The sequence below is a fragment of the Rhinoraja longicauda genome, chromosome 44 (genome assembly GCF_053455715.1).
Source record: "Rhinoraja longicauda isolate Sanriku21f chromosome 44, sRhiLon1.1, whole genome shotgun sequence".
Taxonomy (NCBI): Eukaryota; Metazoa; Chordata; class Chondrichthyes; order Rajiformes; family Arhynchobatidae; genus Rhinoraja; species Rhinoraja longicauda.
The window spans coordinates 4744416-4769641 of NC_135996.1; the positions used below are offsets into that span (position 1 = coordinate 4744416).

At 48.8% G+C, this 25226-nt stretch overlaps 1 protein-coding gene across 1 annotated transcript in view; it reads right to left on the reverse strand.

Annotated features, from left to right (window-relative positions):
* LOC144612265 (cingulin-like) overlaps nt 1-25226 on the reverse strand; it is a 53722-nt gene that overhangs the window by 21508 nt on the left and 6988 nt on the right. The window contains exons 3-9 of the mRNA XM_078431823.1: nt 21528-21676; nt 17780-17921; nt 15705-15917; nt 14608-14814; nt 10105-10209; nt 9044-9196; nt 3612-3782 (exon numbers count right to left, since the gene is read on the reverse strand). Coding sequence (XP_078287949.1) covers nt 3612-3782; nt 9044-9196; nt 10105-10209; nt 14608-14814; nt 15705-15917; nt 17780-17921; nt 21528-21676 — 1140 coding nt within the window. The remainder of the gene's footprint in view (nt 1-3611; nt 3783-9043; nt 9197-10104; nt 10210-14607; nt 14815-15704; nt 15918-17779; nt 17922-21527; nt 21677-25226) is intronic.

A 25226-nucleotide genomic window follows, 5' to 3' on the forward strand; every position in this document is an offset into this window, starting at 1 on the left:
CCCTCAACTTCTTTTCCCCTCTCTTCTCTGGAGTACAGAAGGATGAGAGGGGGATCTTATAGAGACGTATAAAACTATGAAAGGACTGGACAAGCTAGATGCAGGAAAAATTAACACTATCCTACACACACTAGGGACAATTTTTACATTTGCCCAGCCAATTAACCTACAAACCTGCACGTCTTTGGAGTGTGGGAGGAAACCGAAGATCTCGGAGAAAGCCCACGCAGGTCACGGGGAGAACGTACAAACTCCGTACAGACAGCGCCCGTAGTCAGGATCGAACCTGAGTCTCTGACGGCGCTGCATTCGCTGTAAGGCAGCAACTCTACCTGAAGAAGGGTCTCGACCCGAAACGTCGCCCATTCCTTCTCTCCTGAGATGCTGCCTGACCTGCTGAGTTACTCCATCATTTTGTGAATAAATACCTTCGATTTGTACCAGCATCTGCAGTGATTTTCTTATATTTCTCGTCCGGGAACATCACAGTCTGGTTTGGGAACAGCTCTGCCCAGGACAGGAAGGCCCTGCGGAGAGTAGTACGTTCGGCAGAACGCACCATGGGAACTACACTCGTCCCCCTGCAGGACCTATACATCAGGGGGTGCAGATCCAGAGCCAGCAACATTATGGGGGACCCCTACCACCCCAGCAACGGACTGTTCCAGCTGCTACAGTCAGGCAAACGCCTCCGCTGTCACGCTGTGAAAACGGAGAGGATGAGATGGAGTTTCTTCCCACAGGCCATCAGGACTTAACTATTATATCACCAGGGACTCATTTAATTTACTGTATTAATTTATTTTTTGTGTTAACATTTTTTTTTCAATTCTGTTTTGTAGTTTAGCACAATCCGCAGGCGTTGCCACTTTCATTTCACTGCACGTCTTGTATGTGTACATGACAAATAAACTTGACTTGACTTGACTTAGGATGCTTGCTATGAACATGACACAAGATTAATGTTGTGGTCTCTGCTGACTCTGTCACCATCTAGTGGCAGTAGTTGACTACTACAAAATCTTAATGGAACATTTTCAGACACTGCCCAACCATTATGTTTAGTTTAGTTTCGAGACACGGCGCGGAAACAGGCCCTATCGGCCCACCGGGTCCGCGCCGACCAACGATCCCCGCACACTAACACTATCCTACACACACTAGGGACAATTTTTACATTTGCCCAGCCAATTAACCTACAAACCTGTACGTCTTTGGAGTGTGGCTGCGGCCCGTTTGTATTTTGTGTTCTTTGTTGTTTTTTGTCTTAATTGTAGTGTTTAGATGTGATGTAGTGTTTTTTGTGGTTGTGTGTTATGTGTGGGGGGGGGGGGGAACGGTAAAACTGTAAAATTGTCTCTTCCGAACGGAGACGTGACCTTTGTTTCTGGGTGGTGTCTCCGTTCACGCTGCGGCCTACCATCGGCCAAACACCTGGAGCTGGCGGCCTCCAGCTGGGACCACCTGGGCCTCTGGTTCGCAGAGCCCGCGGACCGGACTCACCACCTGCGGCGCTGGCTGCCTTCGGAGGCTTCGGCCGCGGGCCGCGTGGACGTCGGAAGCTCGCAGCCCCCTGGGTGGGGGCCGACGTCGGGAGCTCCGGCAGCGGCAGCGGCTTCGCCCGCCGTGAATCGCGGGGCTTGGGTCGGCCCGCCGCGGACCTTTCACCGTCCGGCGCGGCCTGAAATAGGCCGCGGGATTTTCTCTGCTCGGCGGGGGCTTCAATGTCGGGAGCCCCGACCGCCACTTCGCCCGCCCCGGATCGCGGGGCTTGGGTCAGACCTTCCACCGTCCGGCGCGGCCTGGAACGTGGCAACTACAACAGCCTGACCGCGGGAGAAGACGGCAGGGGAAGGGAAAAGACATTCTGGCCTTCCATCACAGTGAGGAGGGGACTGGAGGAGACTCACTGTGATGGATGTTTCTTTTTGTTTGGTGTTGGTTTATGATTGTGTGTGTTATTGCTTATTTTTATTGCTTATTTTTATTGGTCTTATTGTTGGACTGTGGGTAATCTTTCATTTCACCGCACATTTATGTGTATGTGACAAATAAATTGACTATTGACTATTGAGTTGGATCCTGGCTACAGGTGCTTGTACGGAGTTTGTACGTTCTCCCTGCGACGGCACAAATCTTCTCCGGGCGCTCCGGTTTCCTCCCACACTCCAAAGACGTGCAGCTTTGCAGGTTAATTGGCTTCTGTAGAGTGTAAATTGTCCCTAGTGTGCAGGATGGAACCAGCGTGTGGTGTGATCGCTGGTCAGCATTGGTTAAACTGGCCCGAGAGTGGAGGATAGAAACAGTGTACGGGGTGATCGCCAAGATAGCGGCACGGTAGCGCAGCGGTAGAGTTGCTGCTTTACAGCGAATGCAGCGCCGGAGACTCAGGTTCGATCCTGACTACGGGTGCTGTACTGTAAGGAGTTTGTACGTTCTCCCCGTGACCTGCGTGGGTTTTCTCCGAGATCTTCGGTTTCCTCCCACACTCCAAAGACGTACAGGTATGTAGGTTAATTGGCTGGGTAAATGTAAAAATTGTCCCTAGTGGGTGTAGGATAGTGTTAATGTACGGGGATCGCTGGGCGGCACGGACTTGGTGGGCCGAAAAGGCCTGTTTCCGGCTGTATCTATATGATATGATATGATAAGATGGCGTCGACTCGGTGGGCCCGTTTCCACACTGTATCTAAACTAAACCACAAATTCTAATGAGATCCATTTCAGGGCAACTAGACAATAGACAATAGGTGCAGGAGGAGGCCATTTGGCCCTTCGAGCCAGCACCGCCATTCAATGTGATCATGGCTGATCATTCTCAATCAGTACCCCGTTCCTGCCCTCTCCCCATAGGGCCCTGTACAACTGCAGAAGGACCTCTTTGCTCCTATACTCAACTCCTCTTGTTATGAAGGCCAACATTCCATTGGCTTTCTTCACTGCCTGCTGTACCTGCATGCTTCCTTTCAGTGACTGATGCACTAGGACACCCAGATCTCGTTGTACGTCCCCTTTTCCTAACTTGACACCATTCAGATAATACTCTGCCTTCCTATTCTTACCACCAAAGTGGATAACCTCGCACTTATCCACATTAAACTGCATCTGCCATGCATCCGCCCACTCACACAACCTGTCTAAGTCACCCTGCAACCTCATAGCATCTTCCTCACAGTTCACACTGTCACCCAGCTTTGTATCATCTGCAAATTTGCTAACTAGGACACTTGTCCCTCTAAGGAAGGGTAAAAGATTTAGATTTAGAAATACAGTGCGGAAACAGGCCAACCGGGTCCACGCCGCCCAGCCAATTAACCTACAAACCCGCACGTCTTTGGAGCGTGGGAGGAAACCGAAGATCTCGGAGAAAACCCACGCAGGTCACGGGGAGAACGTACAAACTCCGTACAGACGCAGCCCGTAGTCGGGTCGAACCTGAGCCTCCGGCGCTGCATTTGCTGTAAGGCAGCAACTCTACCACCGTGCCGCCCACAAGTTGGGGAGAAGGCAGGAGAATGGGGTTGAGAAGGGTAGTTTGACTGGCGGGGTAGACCTGATGGGCCAAATGGCCTAATTCTGCTCCTGGAACGTATGACCCCTGTGGCTCATACCTCTTCTTGCAGTCTCTTCGTGGTCATGTTTGTCTTTTCCAGCTCCAGTGTCTTCTCCTTCCCTTGTCTCTGTTGCTCCAGCAGCTCGCGACGCGACTTGTCCCGATGCTCCTCCAACTGAGACTGCAGCGAGACCACCGAGCTTCCGGACTGTTCCGTGATGACCTCAACCTGCAAAGAACCAAGAGGGAGCGAGCACGGGTTAGGAAAGATTTAGGATGCTAGACCAAGTGGATCCGTTGGGCCCAAACCTCTCCTGCATTGGTGCAGCACCCTCTCCTCCCCTCCCCCTCTCCCCTTCCCCTCTCCTCTCTCCCCCTCCCTTCCCCTTCCTCCCATCCTACCCTTCCCCTCTTCCTCCTCCCCTCCTCTCTCTCCTCCCACTCCTCCTCCTACCCTTCCCCTTCCTCCCATCGCCCCCACCCCCCTCCTCCCCTCTCCCTCATTGTCCCCTCCCCTCCTACCCTTCCCCTCTCCCTCTCCCTCCTCCTTCCTCCCCTCTCTCCCTCCCTCCTCCCCTCCTCCTCTCCCTCAACCCCCCTCCCCTACCCTTCCCCTCTCCCTCCTCCCCTCCCCTCACCCCCCCCCTCTCTCCCTCCTCCCCTCTCTCCCTCCTCCCCTTCCCCCCTCTCCCCTCCCCCTCTCCCTCCCTAGGAGATAGATTTAAACTTTAAAATGTGAATAACTTTAAAAATATAACACCGATTTCAATGAAACTTCTCCCATTAGCACCAAAGGGACGACGGTGAGTAAGGTGGGCCTAAAATTGTCGCGCCATCGTGTACCGTTTTGGCTGTAGTTCAGGAACAAACAAACAAACAAACGAGAGTTTTAGTATAGGGATTTAGAAGCATAGGGCCAAACACAGGCAGGGCGGACGAGCGGAGATAGGACATCTTGGATGGCCCTTCGAGCCTGCACCACCATTCAATATGATCATGGCTGATCATCCAGCTCAGTAACCTGTACCTGCCTTCTCTCCATACCCCCTGATCCCACAAGGGCCACATCTAACTCCCTCTTAAATATAGCCAATGAACTGGCCTCAACTACCCTCTGTGGCAGAGAATTCCACAGACTCACCACTCTCTGTGTGAAGAAATGTTTTCTCATCTCGGTCCTAAAAGACTTCCCCCTTATCCTTAAGCTGTGACCCCTGGTTCTGGACTTCCCCAACATCGGGAACAATCTTCCCGCATCTAGCCTGTCCAACCCCTTAAGAATTTCATATGTTTCAATAAGATCCCCCCTCAGTCTTTTAAATTCCAGCGAGTACAAGCCGAGTCTATCCAGTCTTTCTTCATATGAAAGTCCTGCCATCCCAGGGATCAATCTGGTGAACCTTCTCTGTACTCCCTCTATGGCAAGGACAAGTTGGGATGAAGGGTCTGTTCCCCTGCTCTATGAGGACATCTTCTGGCCAACCTATAGAGTCTCAAGGGATGGGTTAATGGACGATGTGCAGGAAAGAACAGCAGACGCTGGTTTATACCAAAGATAGACGTAAAAAGTTGGAGCGACTCAGCGGGACAGGCAGCATCCCGGGAGAGAAGGAATGGGCGATGTTTTGGGTCGAGACCGACATCCGCAGTTGCTTCCTACAGGTTTAGCAACATTGGGCTTGCCAGGCACCAGGCAGCCCGAGGTCATTTGTGGTCGGCCCTGACTAATGCTGTTCCTTTTTCACCTACAGTTTTTCACCCGTCCGCACATTAGTTGTACGTTATCCCACTCTCGCATCAGTCATTGAAAGGAAGCATGCAGGTACAGCAGGCAGTGAAGAAAGCCAATGGCATGTTGGCCTTCATAACAAGAGGAGTTGAGTATAGGAGCAAAGAGGTCCTTCTGCAGTTGTACAGGGCCCTAGTGAGACCGCACCTGGAGTACTGTGTGCAGTTTTGGTCTCCAAATTTGAGGAAGGATATTCTTGCTATTGAGGGCGTGCAGCGTAGGTTCACCAGGTTAATTCCCGGAATGGCGGGACTGTCGTACGTTGAAAGACTGGAGCGACTAGGCTTGTATACACTGGAATTTAGAAGGATGAGAGGGGATCTTATCGAAACGTATAAGATTATTAAGGGGTTGGACACGTTAGAGGCTGGAAACATGTTCCCAATGTTGGGGGAGTCCAGAACAAGGGGCCACACAGTTTAAGAATAAGGGATAGGCCATTTAGAACGGAGATGAGGAGAGTTGTGAATCTGTGGAATTCTCTGTCTCAGAAGGCAGTGGAGGCCAAGTCTCTGAATGCATTCAAGAGAGAGCTAGATAGAGCTCTTAAGGATAGCGGAGTCAGGGGGTATGGGGAGAAGGCAGGAACGGGGTACTGATTGAGAATGATCAGCCATGATCACATTGAATGGCGGTGCTGGCTCGAAGGGCCGAATGGTCTCCTCCTGCATCTATTGTCTATTGTCTAATATTGAAGATGAAGTTAGGAGCCACAGAAGTAAAATAAAGAATTCAAGAAAAATGTCTTTACTCAGAATGGGATGAAAACACAACTAAGCTAATTTGAAGGCAAGTTGAAATTTGATAAGACTAGAAGGCAAGGAAAATAGCATGGGAAGATGCCCTATTGTCTATTGTCTATAACATAGAACTGACTCATTGCCCTTTAAGAACCCAGGTAACCTGCATTGACCTGTCATGAAACTTGTGTGGTGAGCATTTATGAGAAGTCCCGTCACAGCTTGGGGCAACTATTGATGATAATCCTGTTCCCATTATTCTAATCCCAAAATGAGCAATTAGCAGGTCGACACAAAACACTCGAGTAACTCAGCGGGTCAGGAAGCATCTCTGGAGAGAAGGAATAGGTGACTTTCAATTTTAGACAATAGCCCATAGGTGCAGGAGGAGGCCATTCGGCCCTTCGAGCCAGCACAGCCATTCAATGTGATCATGGCTGATCATTCTCAATCAGTACCCCGTTCCTGCCTTCTCCCCATACCCCCTGACTCCGCTATCCTTAAGAGCTCTATCTAGCTCTCTCTTGAATGCATTTAGAGAATTGGCCTCCACTGCCTTCTGAGGCAGTGAATTCCACCGATTTGCAACTCTCTGACTGAAAAAGTTTTTCCTCATCTCCGTTCTAAATATCATATCATCATCATATCATATATATACAGCCGGAAACAGGCCTTTTCGGCCCTCCAAGTCCGTGCCGCCCAGTGATCCCCGCACATTAACACTATGGCCTACCCCTTATTCTTAAACTGTGGCCCCTGGTTCTGGACTCCCCCAACCTTGGGAACATATTTCCTGCCTCTAATGTGTCCAACTTCTTAATAATCTTATACGTTTCAATAAGATCCCCTCTCATCCTTCTAAATTCCAGTGTATACAAGCCTAGTCGCTCCAGTCTTTCAACGTACGACAGTCCCGCCATTCCGGGAATTAACCTAGTAAACCTAAGCTGCACGCCCTCAATAGCAAGGATATCCTTCCTCAAATTTGGAGACCGAAACTGCACACAGTACTCCAGGTGCGGTCTCACTAGGGCCCTGTACAACTGCAGAAGGACCTCTTTGCTCCTATACTCAACTCCTCTTGTTATGAAGGCCGACATCCCATTGGCTTTCTTCACTGCCTGCTGTACCTGCATGCTTCCTTGTTTAACAATGGGAATAATGCAAGTGGTTGTGCAGCGGGTAGAGCTGCTGCCTCACGGCGCCAGAGACCCGGGTTCCATCCCGACTACGGGCGCTGTCTGTACGGAGTTTGTACGTGACCTGCGTGGGTTTTCTCCGGGTGCTCTGGTTTCCTCCCAGACTCCAAAGAGGTTTGTAGGTTAATTGGCTTGGGTAAAGATTGTAAATTGTCCCGGGTAGTGGTAATGAGTGGGGATCGCTGGTCGGCGCGGACTTGGTGGTTCAACGTTTCCCCGCTGTATCGCCAAACTAAACTAAAAGTGTTTGTGGACAGCACAAAGCAATGCTGATTTTGTTTTCCCTGTCAACTTATAAGACTGCAGGGAGAGATGGGGCAAGCTGAGCCTTCATTCCTTGGAGCGCAGGGGGCCGAGGGGTGTATAAGACCATGAGGGAGATAGGGTGAATGCACAGAATCTTCTACCCAGAGTAGGGGAAATCATGAACCAGAGGACATAGGTTTAAATATGTGCGCAGCGGTAGAGTTGCCGCCTTACAGCGAATGCAGTGCCTGAGACTCAGGTTCGATCATGACTACGGGCGCCGTCTGTACGGAGTTTGCACGTTCTCCCATTGACCTGCGTGGGTTTTCTCCGAGATCTTCAGTTTCCTCCCACACTCCAAAGACGTGCAGGTTTGTAGGTTAATTGGCTGGGCAAAAGTAAAAATTGTCCCTAGTGGGTGTAGGATAGTGTTAATGTGCGGGGATCGCTGGGCGGCGCGGACCCGGTGGGCCGAAGGGCCTGTTTCCGCGCTGTATCTCTAAATCTAAAATCTAAAAAAAATCTAATTTTGTTTCACTGGGTTGTATAAATTTAGCTAATTAATTTATTGCATCGTATGGGAGGCGCATTCCCAATCTCGTTGTACTCCTGTACAATGACAATAAAGATATATTGTACGTGTCCTCATATTTCGCCTGGGCAGCTTGCAGCCCAGTGGTATGAACATCGACTTCTCCAACTTTAGATAGTTCCTCTGTCCCTCTCTTCCCCACCCCCTTCCCAGATCTCCCTCTTTCTTCCTGTCTCCACCTATATCCTTCCTTTGTCCCGCCCCCCTGACATCAGTCTGAAGAAGGGTCTCGACCCTTTTAGCAATTAGGCTTGTATACACTGGAATTTAGAAGGATGAGGGGGGATCTTATTGAAACATATAAGATAATTAGGGGATTGGACACATTAGAGGCAGGAAACATGTTCCCAATGTTGGGGGAGTCCAGAACAAGGGGCCACAGTTTAAGAATAAGGGGTAGGCCATTAAGAACGGAGATGAGGAAGAACTTTTTCAGTCAGAGAGTGGTGAAGGTGTGGAATTCTCTGCCTCAGAAGGCAGTGGAGGCCAGTTCGTTGGATGCTTTCAAGAGAGAGCTGGATAGAGCTCTTAAGGATAGCGGAGTGAGGGGGTATGGGGAGAAGGCAGGAACGGGGTACTGATTGAGAGTGATCAGCCATGATCGCATTGAATGGCGGTGCTGGCTCGAAGGGCTGAATGGCCTACTCCTGCACCTATTGTCTATTGTCTATTGACCCGAAACGTCACCCATTCCTTCTCTCCTGAGATGCTGCCTGACCCATTGAGTTACTCCAGCAATTTGTGAATAAATACCTTCGATTTGTACCAGCATCTGCAGTTATTTTCTTATACTATTGTATATTGTATTGTATGTGGACCAAATGAGGGCAAATGGGACCTGCTTAGATGGGGTATCTTGGTCGGCATGGATGAGTTGGGCCGAAGGGCCTGTTTCTGTGCTGTACAATTCCAATTTATTCCTACCTCTTTCTGGAGCTTTTCGACCGTTTTGTCCAGAACTCTCTTTTGTTCTTCCAGTTCATTCTTGGCCTTCTTGAGTTGGTCCTTCTGCCTGGTCTCATCTTCCAAACGGCCGCTCAACTCCTGGTGGTCTTGTGTAGCTCTGGCCAGGTTCCGCTGTTCATGGTGACGGGGGGAGCGAAATTAGAAAATTGAATGGTCATGACAATCGCAAGATACCCCTCCCTCTCTCACACACTCAAGGCAGTGTCAGTAACGTGGCAACGTCTGGCAGTGGCAACATTCTGGACTGGAATAGGGGCCACAGTTTAAGAATAAGGGGTCGGTCATTTGGAACAGAGATGAGGAAAAACTTTTTTAGTCAGAGAGTTGTGAATCTGTGGAATTCTCTGCCTCAGAAGGCAGTGGAGGCCAATTCTCTGAATACATTCAAGAGAGAGCTAGATAAAGCTCTTAAGGATAGCGGAGTCAGGGGGTATGGGGAGAAGGCAGGAACGGGGTACTGATTGAGAATGATCAGCCATGATCACATTGAATGGCGGTGTTGGCTCGAAGGGCCAAATGGCCTTCTCCTGCACCTATTTTCTATTGTCTATTGTCTATTCCTTTTCTTTTCAAATCTTTTTATTAAATTTCAAAAAAAATGATAAGCATAACAGTGATATTGATACATAGGGATCAGGATTACATTAACAACAAATATAGACCTCCCAGTCTCTATGTAATGATAGATAAAAGGTTAAAAGAGAACTTATATATATATTTGATATATATATATTATTTGACCACTCTGAACTAAAATAAGCAAAAAAAAAAACACAAAAAAAACCCAGAATCTGGGCTGCAAACAAACAAAAACATTCTTCAGAAGGGTCTCGACCCGAAACGTCACCCATTCCTTCTCTCCTGAGATGCTGCCTGACCTGCTGAGTTACTCCAGCATTTTGTGAACAAATACCTTCGATTTGTACCAGCATCTGCAGTTATCTTCCTACCCAACGAGTCACAGTGAGTGGGCAAATCACTAGATGACGCAATAGATGCAGAGGCAGAAAGTTGTATACCTGAGTTTCTTCCAGACGGTTTTCCAACACTCTCTTTGCCACGGCTATTTCCTGTTCTTGGTCAGTGGCTTCTCCCAGAGACTCTTCCATCTGTTTTCGCTCCATCTGAAACCAAAGTAGATACTTGCTCAAATGCGTAAACAGAAAGCAGCCGTTCAAAAAAAAACCTCGGTTTTTTGACTAGACTACGGCCGAGTGGACGAGTGGAGCAAGAGGAACAAAGGGCCGTGTAAAGAGGTGGTATGTACCAGCGTCTGCAGTTATTTTCTTATACTACTTGTTGGTCAGTGTGGACCTGGTGTGCTAAAAGGTCTGCGTCCACACTATATGGCCGATTAGGAGAAGGGGAGATGCAATGAGACCTGGGTGTCGTGGTACACCAGTCATTGAAAGTGGGCGTGCAGGTGCAGCAGGCAGTGAAGAAACCCAATGGTATGTTGGCATTCATAGCGAGGGGATTTGAGTATAGGAGCAGGGAGGTTCTACTGCAGTTGTACAGGGCATTGGTGAGACCACACCTGGAGTATTGCGTACAGTTTTGGTCTCCTAATCTGAGGAAAGACATTCTTGCCATAGAGGGAGTACAGAGAAGGTTCACCAGATTGATTCCTGGGATGGCAGGATTTTCATATGAAGAAAGACTGGATAGACTTGGCTTGTACTCGCTGGAATTTAGAAGATTAAGGGGGGATCTTATAGAAACTTACAAAATTCTTAAAGGGTTGGACAGGCTAGATGCAGGAAGATTGTTCCCGATGTTGGGGAAGTCCAGAACAAGGGGCCACACAGTTTAAGGATAAGGGGGAAGTCTTTTAGGACCGAGATGAAAAAGTTATTTTTCACACAGAGTGGTGAATCTGTGGAATTCTCTGCCACAGAAGGTAGTTGAGGCCAGTTCAAGTCAAGTCAAGTCAAGTCAAATTTATTTGTCACATACACATACTCGATGTGCAGTGAAATGAATGTGGCAATGCCTGCGGGTTGTGCACAAAAAGAATTACAGTTACAGCATATAAATAAAGTTAATAAGTTACTAAACATAGCACAAAAAGTGTCGACAAAAATTTAGTCTCTGGGGTTATAAAAGTTGACAGTCCTGATGGCCTGTGGGAAGAAGCTCCGTCTCATCCTCTCCGTTTTCACAGCGTGACAGCGGAGGCGTTTGCCTGATCGTAGCATCTGGAACAGTCCGTTACTGGGGTAACTTCATTGGCTATATTTAAGAGGGAGTTAGATGTGGCCCTTGTGGGATCAGGGGGTATGGAGAGAAGGCAGGTACGGGATACTGAGTTGGATGATCAGCCATGATCATATTGAATGGCGGTGCGTACAGGCTCGAAGGGCCGAATGGCCTCCTCCTGCACCTATTTTCTATGTTTCTATGTGGCGTCCCGGCCATAGCCACGTGCCGACAGGATTCCTGGCTTCCCTGCCGTGGAACCGGGCACCCGTTCACAGACCGGCATGTGAGTGAGGTAAGAAAAAGAGAAGAAAAGATCCGAGCACTTACGTGAGGCGTACAACGGGGGTCAAAAATGTACACATAAAATGACCCGTTTCAAGCCTCTTTTAGTGCATTTCAAAGTAAAACAGACATTACAAAATTTAGATTTAGATTTAGAGATACAGCGCAGAAACAGGCCCTTCGGCCCACCGGGTCCGCGCCGCCCAGCGATCCCCGCACATTAACACTTTCCTACACCCACTAGGGACAATATTTACATTTGCCCAGCCAATTAACCTACAAACCTGCACGTCTTTTGGAGTGTGGGAGGAAACCGAAGATACAAAAATAGAAAATAGGTGCAGGAGTAGGCCATTCGGCCCTTCGAGCCTGTACGCACCGCCATTCAATATGATCATGGCTGATCATCCAGCTCAGTAACCTGTACCTGCCTTCTCTCCATACCCCCTGATCCCTTTAGCCATAAGGGCCACATCTAACACCCTCTTAAATATAGCCAATGAACTGGCCTCAACTACCTTCTGTGGCAGAGAATTCCACAGACTCACCGCTCTCTGTGTGAAGAAATGTTTTCTCATCTCGGTCCTAAAAGACTTCCCCCTTATCCTTAAGCTGTGACCCCTGGTTCTGGACTTCCCCAACATCAGGAATAATCTTCCCGCATCTAGCCTCTCCAACCCCTTAAGAATTTTATATGTTTCAATAAGATCCCCCCTCAGTCTTCTAAATTCCAGCGAGTACAAGCCGAGTCTCCAGTCTTTCTTCATATGAAAGTCCTGCCATCCCAGGGATCAATCTGGTGAACCTTCTCTGTACTCCCTCTAAGGCTAGAAGGTCTTGGAGAAAACCCACGCAGGTCACGGGGAGAACGTGCAAACTCCGTACAGACAGCGCCCGTAGTCGGGATCGAACCTGAGTCTCCGGCGCTGCGTTCGCTGTAAGGCAGCAACTCTACCGCTGCGCCATAATGTGAATATGTCACTGTATACTAATAACATTTTGAAGTAAATTCGCACATTAATTGATAATCAGCCCAAAAAGGTGGTAATTGGCTTTTCTGCTGTGTTTTATATTTTAACCCCGTCTTAATTAATATAGTTATATAATCTTGCACTTAAATGTAATATTGACCCATTACAGTCCCACCACTGATTTTCTGGCACTCTTGGTTCCAGAGCTTTGTTGGTTTATCCAGCCGGCCAAGGAAGTCGCTCGGCGATGGGGATAGACGTGCCGGCTCCAGCTGGGCTGGAGTTCCACAGCCCCGGCCGCAGGTTGCAAATTCAACCCACCGATCGGCCGTGGAAGTCCCGATGAGGTCGAGATTGGCTGCCTTGCCCAGCCTAGGCGCCACATTTCCGGGGAGACTTCCAGGGCGGGCTGGGGAGGGATTTCTCGCGGAACCCCTAGCGACCTCTAGCGGAACCCTAGTGTTCATTACAAGTCTAAACATCGTTTATTTTTTCTTTCTTTTTTTCGATCCGATTTCTCCGTTTATTTGGCAAAGTGAAAAACGCGGAAACGGTACAAAAAGCGCGGAAAATGGATTTAAAAAACGCGGAGATCCGCGGAAAGGCAGAAAATGTACATGCCCGACAGGCCCCGCCCCCCAGTTGCAACAGAGACAGGCTCCCCCTCGTCCTTGCCTCCCACCCCATCAGCCATCGCGTACAACACACAATCCTCCGACATTTCCACCACCTCCAACGGGATCTAACTACTGGCCTCATCTTTCCACCACTTTCCGCCTTCCGCAGAGACCGTTCACACCGCAACTCCCTGGTCCACTCGTCTCTTCCCACCCAAACCACCCCCTCCCCGGGCACTTTCCCCTGCAACCGCAGGAGATGCAACACCTGTCCCCACACCTCTCCCTCGACTCTGTCCAGGGACCCCGACAGTCCTTTCAGGTGAGGCAGACGCTCCTTTGCACCTCCTCCAACCTCATCTACTGCATCCGCTGTTCACGATGTGGACTCGTACATCGGCGAGACCAAACGCAGACTGTGCGATCGTGTTCGCGGAACACCTTCGCTCAGCCCGCCTGAACCAACCTGATCTCCCGGTTGCTGGACACTTTAATTCACCCTCCCATTCCCACACAGACCTTTCAGTCCTCGGCCTCCTCCATTGTCAGAGTGAGGCTAAACGCAAATTGGAGGAACAGCACCTCATATTTCGCTTGGGCAGCTTACAGCCCAGTGGTATGAACATTGACTTCTCTTACTTCAGGTAACCCCGCCATTCCCTCTCTCTCCATCCCTCCCCCACCCAAGTTGCACCAGCTTCTCATTTTCACCCAACAAACGTTTTACAATGGCCCGTTTCCTTTATCATCGTTACTTTTATGCATATCTTTCATTCATTGGTCTTTATCTCTCCACATCGCCGTCTGTATTTCTCGATTCCCTTATCCCTAACCAGTCTGAAGAAGGGTCTCGACCTGAAACCTTCTCCCCAGAGATGCTGCCTGTCCTGTAGACAATAGGTGCAGGAGTAGGCCATTCGGCCCTTCGAGCCAGCACCGCCATTCAATGTGATCACGGCTGATCATTCTCAATCAGTACCCCGTTCCTGCCTTCTCCCCATACCCCCTGACTCCGCTGTCCTTAAGAGCTCCATCTAGCTCTCTCATGAATGCATTCAGAGAATTGGCCTCCACTGCCTTCTGAGGCAGAGAATTCCACAGATTTACAACTGAAAAAGTTTTTCCTCATCGCCGTTCTAAATGGCCGACCCCTTATTCTTAAACTGTGTGAGGCCCCTGGTTCTGGACTCCCCCAACATCGGGAACATGTTTCCTGCCTCTAACGTGTCCAACCCCTTAATAATCTTATACGTCTCGATAGTCCTGCTGAGTTACTCCAGCTTTTTTGTGTCTATCTTTGGTTTAAACCAGCATCTGCTATTCCTTCTTACACAACCGTGTCCCACCATCTCTTCAAGGGCAGTTATGGACAGAAAATAAGTGCCGTGCTTACGAGAAGTGGCCAACATCCTACCACAAAATAAATTAGCTGTTCTTGCCGTTTAATTACCTCAAGCCTGGCTATTTTGTCTTTCAGCCTTGACTCGGTGACTTGAAATTCCTGAAGCATGTCCCTGCATTCTCCCAATTGGAAGTCCAACTGCGAAAGCTTTCTCTTCAGGTCATCATTATCCTGTCTCAGTTGCTTCAGGGTAGAGTCCGCTGCTTTCTTTGCCTGTTCCGTAGCTCCCTTTGCAGTTTCTAGGCTTTGTTTCTCCTGCATGATTGAATGTTTCAGTTTAGCTTAGTGTCACGTGTACCGAGGTACAGTGAAAAGTTTTTGTTGCGTGTTATCCGGTCAGCAGAAAGACAGTGCATAATTACAATCGAGCCGTTTACACTGTATAGATACATAAGGGAATAACATTTAGCGCAAGGTAAAGCCAGCAAAGTCCGATCAAGGATAGTCCGAGGGTCACCAAAGAGGTAGATAGTAGTTCAGCACTGCTCTCTGGTTGTGGTGGGATGGTTCAGTTGCCTGGTAACAGCTGGGAAGTAACTGTCCCTGAATCTGGAGGTAGACACAAAATGCTGGAGTAACTCAGCGGGTCAGGCAGAAGGAATGGGTGACGTTTCGGGTCGAGACTCTTCTTCAGACTGAAGGAGGGTCGAGGAGGATGAAGGATGGGAGGAGACCTTATTGAAACATAAGATTATTAAGGGATTGGGCACGCTAGAGGCAGGAAACATGTTCCCAATGTTGGGGGAGTCCAGAACCAGGGGCCACAGTTTAAGAATAAGGGGTCGGCCATTTAGAACAGAGATAAGGAAAAACGTTTTCACCCAGAGAGTTGTAAATCTGTGGAATTCTCTGCCTCAGAAGGCAGTGGAGGCCAATTCTCTGGGTGCTTTCAAGAGAGAGCTGGATAGAGCTCTTAAGGATAGCGGAGTCGGGGGGTATGGGGAGAGGGCAGGAGAGGGGTACTGATTGAGAATGATCAGCCATGATCACATTGAATGGCGGTGCTGGCTCGAAGGGCCGAATGGCCTCCTCCTGCACCTATTGTCTATTGTCGGCTGAATTGGCGCGGCCTGATCAGATTGACAATTACCCCCAGAATAATTTTACTGGCGATTTAAAATATAAAGGTTACAGGTGAAACTCACCACCACTATGAGGTCAGAGCTCTTCCGAAGGGTCTCCATCTCTTTGTGATGGCTTTTCTTCAATTCTTCCAGCACTTTGCCATGGTCTGCAGTATTCTCCTTTAACGTCTCTTTCTGTGAAAACCATTCCTTCTCTTTTCGTTGCATTAAGGCCACTTGGAGTTCATGGGTAGCTGTCAAGTCCTGCAGCTCCTTCTTGGTTTTGCCCAGGTCCTAACACAGAGAAGATATGGTCTATGTGTGTGTGGGAAGGAACTACAGATGCTGGTTCAAACTGAAGAAAGACATATTATACCGGAGTAACTCAGGGGGACAGGCAGCATCTCTGGAGAGAAGGAATGGGTGACGTTTCGGGTCGAGACCCTTCTTCAGACTGGAAGACCTCTTCACGGGAAGACACGGGAAAGGAAAACGAGAGATATAGACGATGTAGAGAGATATAAACTAGAACAATAAAAGAGGAGATCTTATCGAAACGTATAAGATTATTAAGGGGTTGGACACGTTAAACATGTTCCCAATGTTGGGGGAGTCCAGAACAAGGGGCCACACACAGTTTAAGAATAAGGGGAAGGCCATTTAGAACGGCGATGAGGAAAAACTTTTTCAGTCAGAGAGTTGTGAATCTGTGGAATTCTCTGCCTCAGAAGGCAGTGGAGGCCAATTCTCTGAATGCATTCAAGAGAGAGCTAGATAGAGCTCTTAAGGATAGCGGAGTTAGGGGGTATGGGGAGAAGGCAGGAACGGGGTACTGATTGAGAATGATCAGCCAAGATCACATTGAATGGCGGTGCTGGCTCGAAGGGCCGAATGGCCTCCTCCTGCACCTATTGTCTATTGTCTATTATGCCGGAGTAACTCAGCGGGTCGGGCAGCATCTCTGGAGAGAAGGAATGGGTGACATTTCGGGTCGAGAAACTTCAAATCTGAAGAAGGGTCTCGACCCATTACCTTCGTGTGAATGGGCGATCGTTGGTCAGTGTGGGTATTTATTCACAAAATGCTGGAGTAACTCAGCAGGTCAGGCAGCATCTCGGGAGAGAAGGAATGGGTGACGTTTCGGGTCGAGACCGTCTCGACCCGAAACGTCACCCATTCCTTCTCTCCCGAGATGCTGCCTGACCTGCTGAGTTACTCCAGCATTTTGTGAATAAATACCTTCGATTTGTACCAGCGTCTGCAGTTATTTTCTTATACTACTTGTTGGTCAGTGTGGACCTGGTGTGCTATAAGGTCTGCATCCACACTGTATGGCCGATTAGGAGAAGGGGAGATGCAACGAGACCTGGGTGTCGTGGTACACCAGTCATTTGAAGTAGGCATGCAGGTGCAGCAGGCAGTGAAGAAAGCGAATGGTATGTTGGCATTCATAGCGAGGGGATTTGAGTATAGGAGCAGGGAGGTTCTACTGCAGTTGTACAGGGCATTGGTGAGACCACACCTGGAGTATTGCGTACAGTTTTGGTCTCCTAATCTGAGGAAAGACATTCTTGCCATAGAGGGAGTACAGAGAAGGTTCACCAGATTGTTTCCTGGGATGGCAGGACTTTCATATGAAGAAAGACTGGATAGACTCGGCTTGTACTCGCTGGAATTTAGAAGATTGAGGGGGGATCTTATAGAAACTTACAAAATTCTTAAGGGGTTGGACAGGCTAGATGCAGGAAGATTGTTCCCGATGTTGGAGAAGTCCAGAACAAGGGGGTCACAGTTTAAGGATAAGGGGGAAGTCTTTTAGGACCGAGATGAGAAAGTTTTTTTTCACACAGAGAGTGGTGAATCTGTGGAATTCTCTGCCACAGAAGGTAGTTGAGGCCAGTTCATTGGCAATATTTAAGAGGGAGTTAGATGTGGCCCTTGTGGCTAAAGGGATCAGGGGGTATGGAGAGAAGGCAGGTATGGGATACTGAGTTGGATGACCAGCCATGATCATATTGAATGGCGATGCAGGCACGAAGGGCTGAATGGCCTCCTCCTGCACCTATTTTCTATGTTTCTATGTATCTCTAAATACCAGGAACCTGCAGGACAGAGGCAATTGCTAAAAAGGTAACCAGAATTCAAAAGCAATGTACTTTTCTCAGCACTTCCATGCCGGCTATATCTGCGGAGGTCTGCTTCACATGGTCCACCTCGCCCTGCAGTGCAGAGTAACGATCACGCATGTCCCGCAACTCTTCGTCGTAATCTTCCTTCTCCATCTTTATCTGCAGCAGCCTGGGATTAGGAGGTAATAATAGACAAACTTGACAAATCGACAATTCAATCATTAAACCACAAGATTTACGGAAGTGGACTTCTCTGCCACAGAAGGCAGTGGAGGCCAATTAGAAACATAGAAAACATAGAAAATAGGTGCAGGAGGAGGCCATTCGACCCAGCACCGCCATTGACTATGATCCTGGCTGATCATCCAAAATAGATCGTATCAGAAAATAACTGCAGATGCTGGTACAAATTGAAGGTATTGCTTCACAAAATGCTGGAGTAACTCAGCAGGTCAGGCAGCGTCTCGGGAGAGAAGGAATGGGTGACGTTTCGGGTCGAGACCCTTCTTCAGACTGATGTTAGGTGCCCTGAGGTCCCGCCCCTCCCTGACATCAGTCTGAAGAAGGGTCTCGACCCGAAACGTCACCCGTCCAAAATAGATCCCTTGATTCCGTTAGCCCCAAGAGCTAAATCTAACTCTCTCTTGAAAACATCCAGTGAATCGGCCTCCACTGCCTTCTGTGGCAGAGAATTCCACGATTCACAACTCTCTGGGTGGAAAAGTTTTTCCTCATCTCAGTCTTAAATGGCCGACCCCTAATTCTTAAACTGTGTGTGGCCCCTGGTTCTGGGCTCCCCCCAACATGGGGAACATTTATCCCACGGTCTTGAAGGCTCCCTTTGGTCAGATTTGGATATTTTCGAGAAAGAGTTCGATATAGCTCTTAGGGCTAACGGAATCAAGGAACATGGGGAGAAAGCAGGAACGGGGTATTGATTTTGGATGATCAGCCATGATCGTATTGAATGGCTGTGCTGGCTCAAAGGGCCGAATGGCCTACTCCTACATCTCTTTTCTATGTTTTGACCTTAGCCTTCTTAAACAGCTGCTGTACCATCACACCCCATATTCTCTTTCTCTCCCCCTAGTGACATAAGTTCTAGGAGCAGAATAAGGCCATTCAGCCCATCAAGTCTGCCATTCAGTCATGGCTTCAGCCTCTATCTTTCCCTCTCAACCACATTCTCCTGCCTTCGCCCCATAATTCCTGACACCCTGGTATCACCATTGAGCAATTCTGCCCCTGGTGTGGAATAAATTAATATTTCATAACCTCTGGCTATGCTTGCTGTAAACAACAGAAGAAGATTGGACACATTAGAGGCAGGAAACATGTTCCCAATGTTGGGGGAGTCCAGAACAAGGGGCCACAGTTTAAGAATAAGGGGTCGGCCATTTAGAACGGAGATGAGGAAGAACTTTTTCAGTCAGAGAGTTGTGAATCTGTGGAATTCTCTGCCTCAGAAGGCAGTGGAGGCCAGTTCGTTGGATGCTTTCCAGAGAGAGCTGGATAGAGCTCTTAAGGATAGCGGAGTGAGGGGGTATGGGGAGAAGGCAGGAACGGGGTACTAATTGAGAGTGATCAGCCATGATCGCATTGAATGGCGGTGCTGGCTCGAAGGGCCGAATGGCCTCCTCCTGCACCTATTGTCTATATGCTGGAGTAACTTTAGAACCAATCTGAATGTATCGGTGGAAGAAGAAAAAGGCAGAGTGAATGGATCTCAGGAAGGAGAACCGAAGAAGGGTCTCGACCTGAAACGTCACCCATTCCTTCCCTCCCGAGATGCTGCCTGACCTGCTGAGTTACTCCAGCATTTTGTGTCTACCTTCAATTGAACTCCAGAGTAGGTGAATCAAGGACCAGAGGACATAGGTTTAAGGTGAAGGGGAAAAGATTTGATAGGAATCTGGGGGGTAACCTTTTCACACAAAGGGTGATGGGTGTATGGAATTGGCTGCCGGAGGAGGTAGTTGAGGCTGGGACTATCCCAATGTTTAAGAAACAGTTAGGCAGGTACATGGATAGGACAGGTTTGGAGGGATATGGACCAAACACAGGCCGGTGGGACTAGTGTAGCTGGGACATGTTGGCCGGTGTCGAGACCATTGTACACTTCCTTGATCAGTCTCTGCTTTGATCTATCCTTTTCGTACACTGCATCTCTTTGTACCCTTCCAAATCTCTGGTTTTCCCCTCCCCAGACTCTCATTCTGGGGGGGGGGGGGGTCTTGACCCGAAACGTCACCCATTCCTGCTCCCCATAGATGGTGCCTGACCCACTGAGTTACTCCAGCATTTTGTGTCTATAAACGGAGAACATGGACAGGCCTATCCTGCTCCGTTTACTGAAAGTAGACGTTGTTCATTTTAAACTAATGACTCACACTAAATCAATAGGGGAGTAGTCCTGAAACTGAGCTTCTTTCTGCCCTGGTTGTATTACAGATGGGGAAAACAAAGGGCGTGGTGAAGGTCAAAGTTGGGAGGTCAAACTACTAAAGATGATCGCCACAAAATGCTGGAGTAACTCAGCGGGACAGGCAGCATCTACCGAGGGAAGGAATGGGTGACGTTTTGGGTCAAGACCCTTCTACAGAATGTCAACTTGGTTGGCATGGACTAGGTGGCCCAAAGGGCCTGTTACCATGCTGGATAGCCCCATGTTGGCCTTCATGACAAGAGGAGTTGAGTATAGGAGCAAAGAGATCCTTCTGCAGTTGTACAGGGCCCTAGGGGATCTTATTGAAACATACAAGATTATTAAGAGATTGGACACGTTAGAGGCAGGAAACATGTTCCCAATGTTGGGGGAGTCCAGAACCAGGGTCCACAGTTTAAGAATAAGGGGTCGGCCGTTTAGAATGGAGATGAGGAAAAACGTTTTCACTCAGAGACTTGTAAATCTGTGGAACTCTCTGCCTCAGAAGGCAGTGGAGGCCAATTCCCAGGATGCTTTCAAGAGAGAGCTAGATAGAGCTCTTAATGATAGCGGAGTCAGGGGGTATGGGGAGGGGAGAGGACAGGAACGGGATACTGATTGTGGATGATCAGCCATGATCACATTGAATGGTGGTGCTGGCTCGAAGGGCCGAATGGCCTCCTCCTGCACCTATTGTTTATTGTCTATTGACTGTCTAAATGTGGAATCTTCTCAGTGACGAGCAATAGACAATAGGTGCAGGAGTATAAGAAAATAACTGCAGATGCTGGTACAAATCGAAGGTATTTATTCACAAAATGCTGGAGCAACTCAGCAGGTCAGGCAGCATCTCAGGAGAGAAGAATGGGCGACGTTTCGGGTCGAGACCCTTCTTCAGACTGATGTCAGGGGGGCGGGACAAAGGAAGGATATAGGTGGAGACAGAGGGAGATCTGGGAAGGGGGAGGGGAAGAGAGGGACAGAGTAGTTGGAGAAGTCGATGTTCATACCGCTGGGCTGCAAGCTGCCCAGGCGAAATATGAGATGCTGTTCCTCCAATTTCCGGTGAGCCTCACTATGGCACTGGAGGAGGCCCATGACAGAAAGGTCAGACTGGGAGTGGGAGGGGGAGTTGAAGTGCTCAGCCACCGGGAGATCAGGTTGGCCAACGCGGACCGAGCGCAGGTGTTGAGCGAAGCGATCGCCGAGCCTGCGCTTGGTTTCGCCGATGTAAATAAGTTGACATCTGGAGCAGCGGATGCAATAGGTGAGGTTGGAGGAGGTGCAGGAGGAGGCCGTTCGGCCCTTCGAGCCAGCGCCGCCATTCAATGTGAGCGGCGCCGAACTTACTCTTGCTTGCTGCTGCGTAGCTCCTCGCGGTTTTTCTGAAACATTTCTTTCCAGTGGCCGCTCTCCTCCACACTCTCCTGCAGCTGGCGTTGCAGGTTCCGCATGCTGGAGTTGATCTTCTGCCTCTCGGACTCGACGTTCTGCTGATTCTTGATTCAGGAAGGAGACAGGAAGATCTCATCATTTCCCTACTCAGATCTCATTCCTTCACCGTGGCGTGTCGCCCAATTAGGACAGAGTAGGAGAATAACCGCAGATCATGGTACAAATCGAAGGCGGACACAAAATGCTGGAGTAACTCAGCGGGTCAGGCAGCATCTAGGACAGAGGGAATCAGTCTGAGGAAGGGTCTCGACCCGAAACGTCACCCATTCCTTCTCTCCCGAGATGCTGCCTGAACTGCTGAGTTACTCTGGCATTTTGTGAATAAAAACCTTCGATTTGTTCCAGCATCTGCAGTTATCATCTTATTCTAGGAGAGAGGGAATGGGTGACGTTTCGGGACGAGACCAGCTGAGTTACTCCAGCATTTTAAAAAGATTTTAAAAAGATTTTTAGAGATACAGCGCAGAAACAGGCCCTTCGGCCCACCGGGTCCGCGCCGCCCAGCGATCCCCGCACACTAACACTATCCTACACCCACTAGGGACAATTTTTACATTTGCCCAGCCAATTAACCTACAAACCTACACGTCTTTGGAGTGCGGGAGGAAACCGAAGATCTCGGAGAAAACCCACGCAGGTCACGGGGAGAACGTACAAACTCCGTACAGACGGCGCCCGTAGTCAGGATTGAACCCGAGTCTCCGGCGCTGCATTCGCTGTAAGGCGGCAACTCTAGCGCTGCGCCACCGTGACTGCCCCTATAAACCTTGTACTAATACCTGCCTCAACAACCTTCTCGGGAGAGAAGGAATGGGTGACATTTCGGGTCGAGACCCTTCTTCAGACTGAAGGGTCTCGACCCGAAACGTCACCCATTCCTTCTCTCCCGAGATGCTGCCCGACCTGCTGAGTTACTCCAGCATTTTGTGTCTACCCTCGATTTTAACCAGCATGTCTATTGTCTATTTGCAGTTTTTTCTCCTATACGTTCTACCTTCTGTAGCTCGTTCCATATATCCACTACCTTTATGTACCCTTACTAGGTTAATTCCCGGAATGGCGGGACTGTCTTGTGTTGAAAGACTGGAGCGACTAGGCTTGTATACACTGGAATTTACAAGGATGAGAGGGGATCTTATCGAAACATATAAGATTATTAAGGGGTTGGACACGTTAGAAGCAGAAAACATGTTCCCAATGTTGGGGGAGTCCAGAACCAGGGCCCACACAGTTTAAGAATAAGGGGTAGGCCATTTAGAACGGAGATGAGGAAAAACTTTTTCAGTCAGAGAGTTGTGAATCTGTGGAATTCTCTGCCTCAGAAGGCAGTGGAGGCCAATTCTCTGAATGCATTCAAGAGAGAGCTGGATAGAGCTCTTGAGGATAGCGGAGTCAGGGGGTATGGGGAGAAGGCAGGAACGGGATACTGATTGAGAATGATCAGCCATGATCACATTGAATGGTGGTGCTGGCTCGAAGGGCCGAATGGCCTCCTCCTGCACCCATTGTCTATTGTCTATTGTCTATTTTCAGCTTATTGCTAGCCCATCCACCAGTAACTTGCGGCAACTTGTGAGGCTGTGTAAGGCGCGGGTCCGGCCGCATTTGGAGTAATGCGAGCAAATGTGGGCCCCATATCAGAGGAAGGATGTGCTGGCCCTGGAGAGGGTCCAGAGGAGGTTTACAAGAACGATCCCAGGAATGAGTGGGTTAACGTACGATGAGCGTTTGTCGGCACTGGGCCTGTACTCGCTGGAGTTTAGAAGATTGAGGGGGGACCTCATTGAAACGTACAGAACAATGAGCGGCCTGGATAGAGTGGATGTGGAGAGGATGTTTCCACTGGCGGGGGAGGTCATAGATTCAGAATTAAAGGGCGCTCTTTTAGAAAGGAGGCGAGGAGAAACGTCTTTAGTCGGAGGGTAGTTAATCTGTGGAATTCATTACCACCATCTGTTTGATCTTCTGCCCTCTGGTCGACGTTTCAGGTCGATCAAATCTCGCACAAACATACTCAAGAACTGTTTTTACCCCAGAGCCATACGTGAACTGAACACTGTCAAACACTGATACGCAGTAGGTTACACTTTTTAAACTGCACTACAATGTGATCCATATTCATTCCTGTATTTATTTTTTATTTATTTATCAACTACTCGCTTGTTTGTTACATTTTGTATTTGCATTTATTGTATGTATGTTTTATTTCTCGTGTGTTATGCACTGTCAGGATTGCTATTTTAATTTTGTTGTACCTGTTGCAATGACAATAAAGGAATTCTATTCTATTCTATTCTATTCTGTGGAGGCCGTCAGTGGATATTTTTAAGGCAGAGATGGGCAAATTCTTGATGAGAACGGGTGTCAAGGGTCTTGGAGAGAAGGCAGGAGAAACATAGAAAATAGGTGCAGGAGTAGGCCATCCGGCCCTTCGAGCCTGCACCGCCATTCAATATGATCATGGCTGATCATCCAACTCAGTATCCCATACCTGCCTTCTCTCCATACCCCCTGATCCCTTTAGCAAAAAGGGCCACATCTAACTCCCTCTTAAATATAGCCAATGAACTGGCCTCAACTACCTTCTGTGGCAGAGAATTCCACAGATTCACCACTCTCTGTGTGAAGAAATGTTTTCTCATCTCGGTCCTAAAAGACTTCCCCCTTATCCTTAAGCTGTGACCCCTGGTTCTGGACTCCCCCAACAGCGGGAACAATCTTCCCGCATCTAGCCTCTCCAACCCCTTAAGAATTTTATATGTTTCTATAAGATCCCCCCTCAGTCTTCTAAATTCCAGCGAGTACAAGCCCAGTCTATCCAGTCTTTCCTCATATGCAAGTCCTGCCATCCCAGGGATCAATCTGGTGAACCTTCTCTGTACTCCCTCTAAGGCAAGAACGTCTTTCCTCAGGTTAGGAGACCAAAACTGCACACAATACTCCAGGTGCGGTCTCACCAAGGCCCTGTACAACTGCAGCAGAACCTCCCTGCTACTAAACTCAAATCCTCAGAATTAGATTAGGAGGCAGAGATCAGCCATGATTGAATGGCGGAATAGACTGGATGGGCCGAATGGCCTAATTCTTCTCCCATAACTTGCGAGCATGTGCATTCCAGTTTGCAACAGATTGAGTGATGATGAACTCATTGGCGTGGAAGTCATTCACAGCGCCGTTCTCTCGAGGGCTCGATTGTTCATCAAACCAATAAAGAACTTTTTGTTGTGTGTCGGGAAGGAACTGCAGATGCTGGTTTAGACCGAAGACAGACACACAAAAAAAAGCTGGCGTAACTCAGCGGGACAGGCCGAGGGTCTCTGGAGAGAAGGAACGGGTGACGTTTCGGGGTCGAGACACTTCTTCAGTCTGAGTCAGGGGAAAGGGAAACGAGAGATATAGAACAAAATGAATGAACGATGATAAAGGAAGCAGGCTACTGTTAGCTGTAGGCCAGGTGAAAACGAGTTACAGGCAATGAGACAAGATGACTTTTGAAACTAGTGTAACAATATAAGAAAATAACCAGATGCTGGTACAAATCGAAGGTATTTATTCACAAAATGCTGGAGTAACTCAGCAGGTCAGGCAGCATCT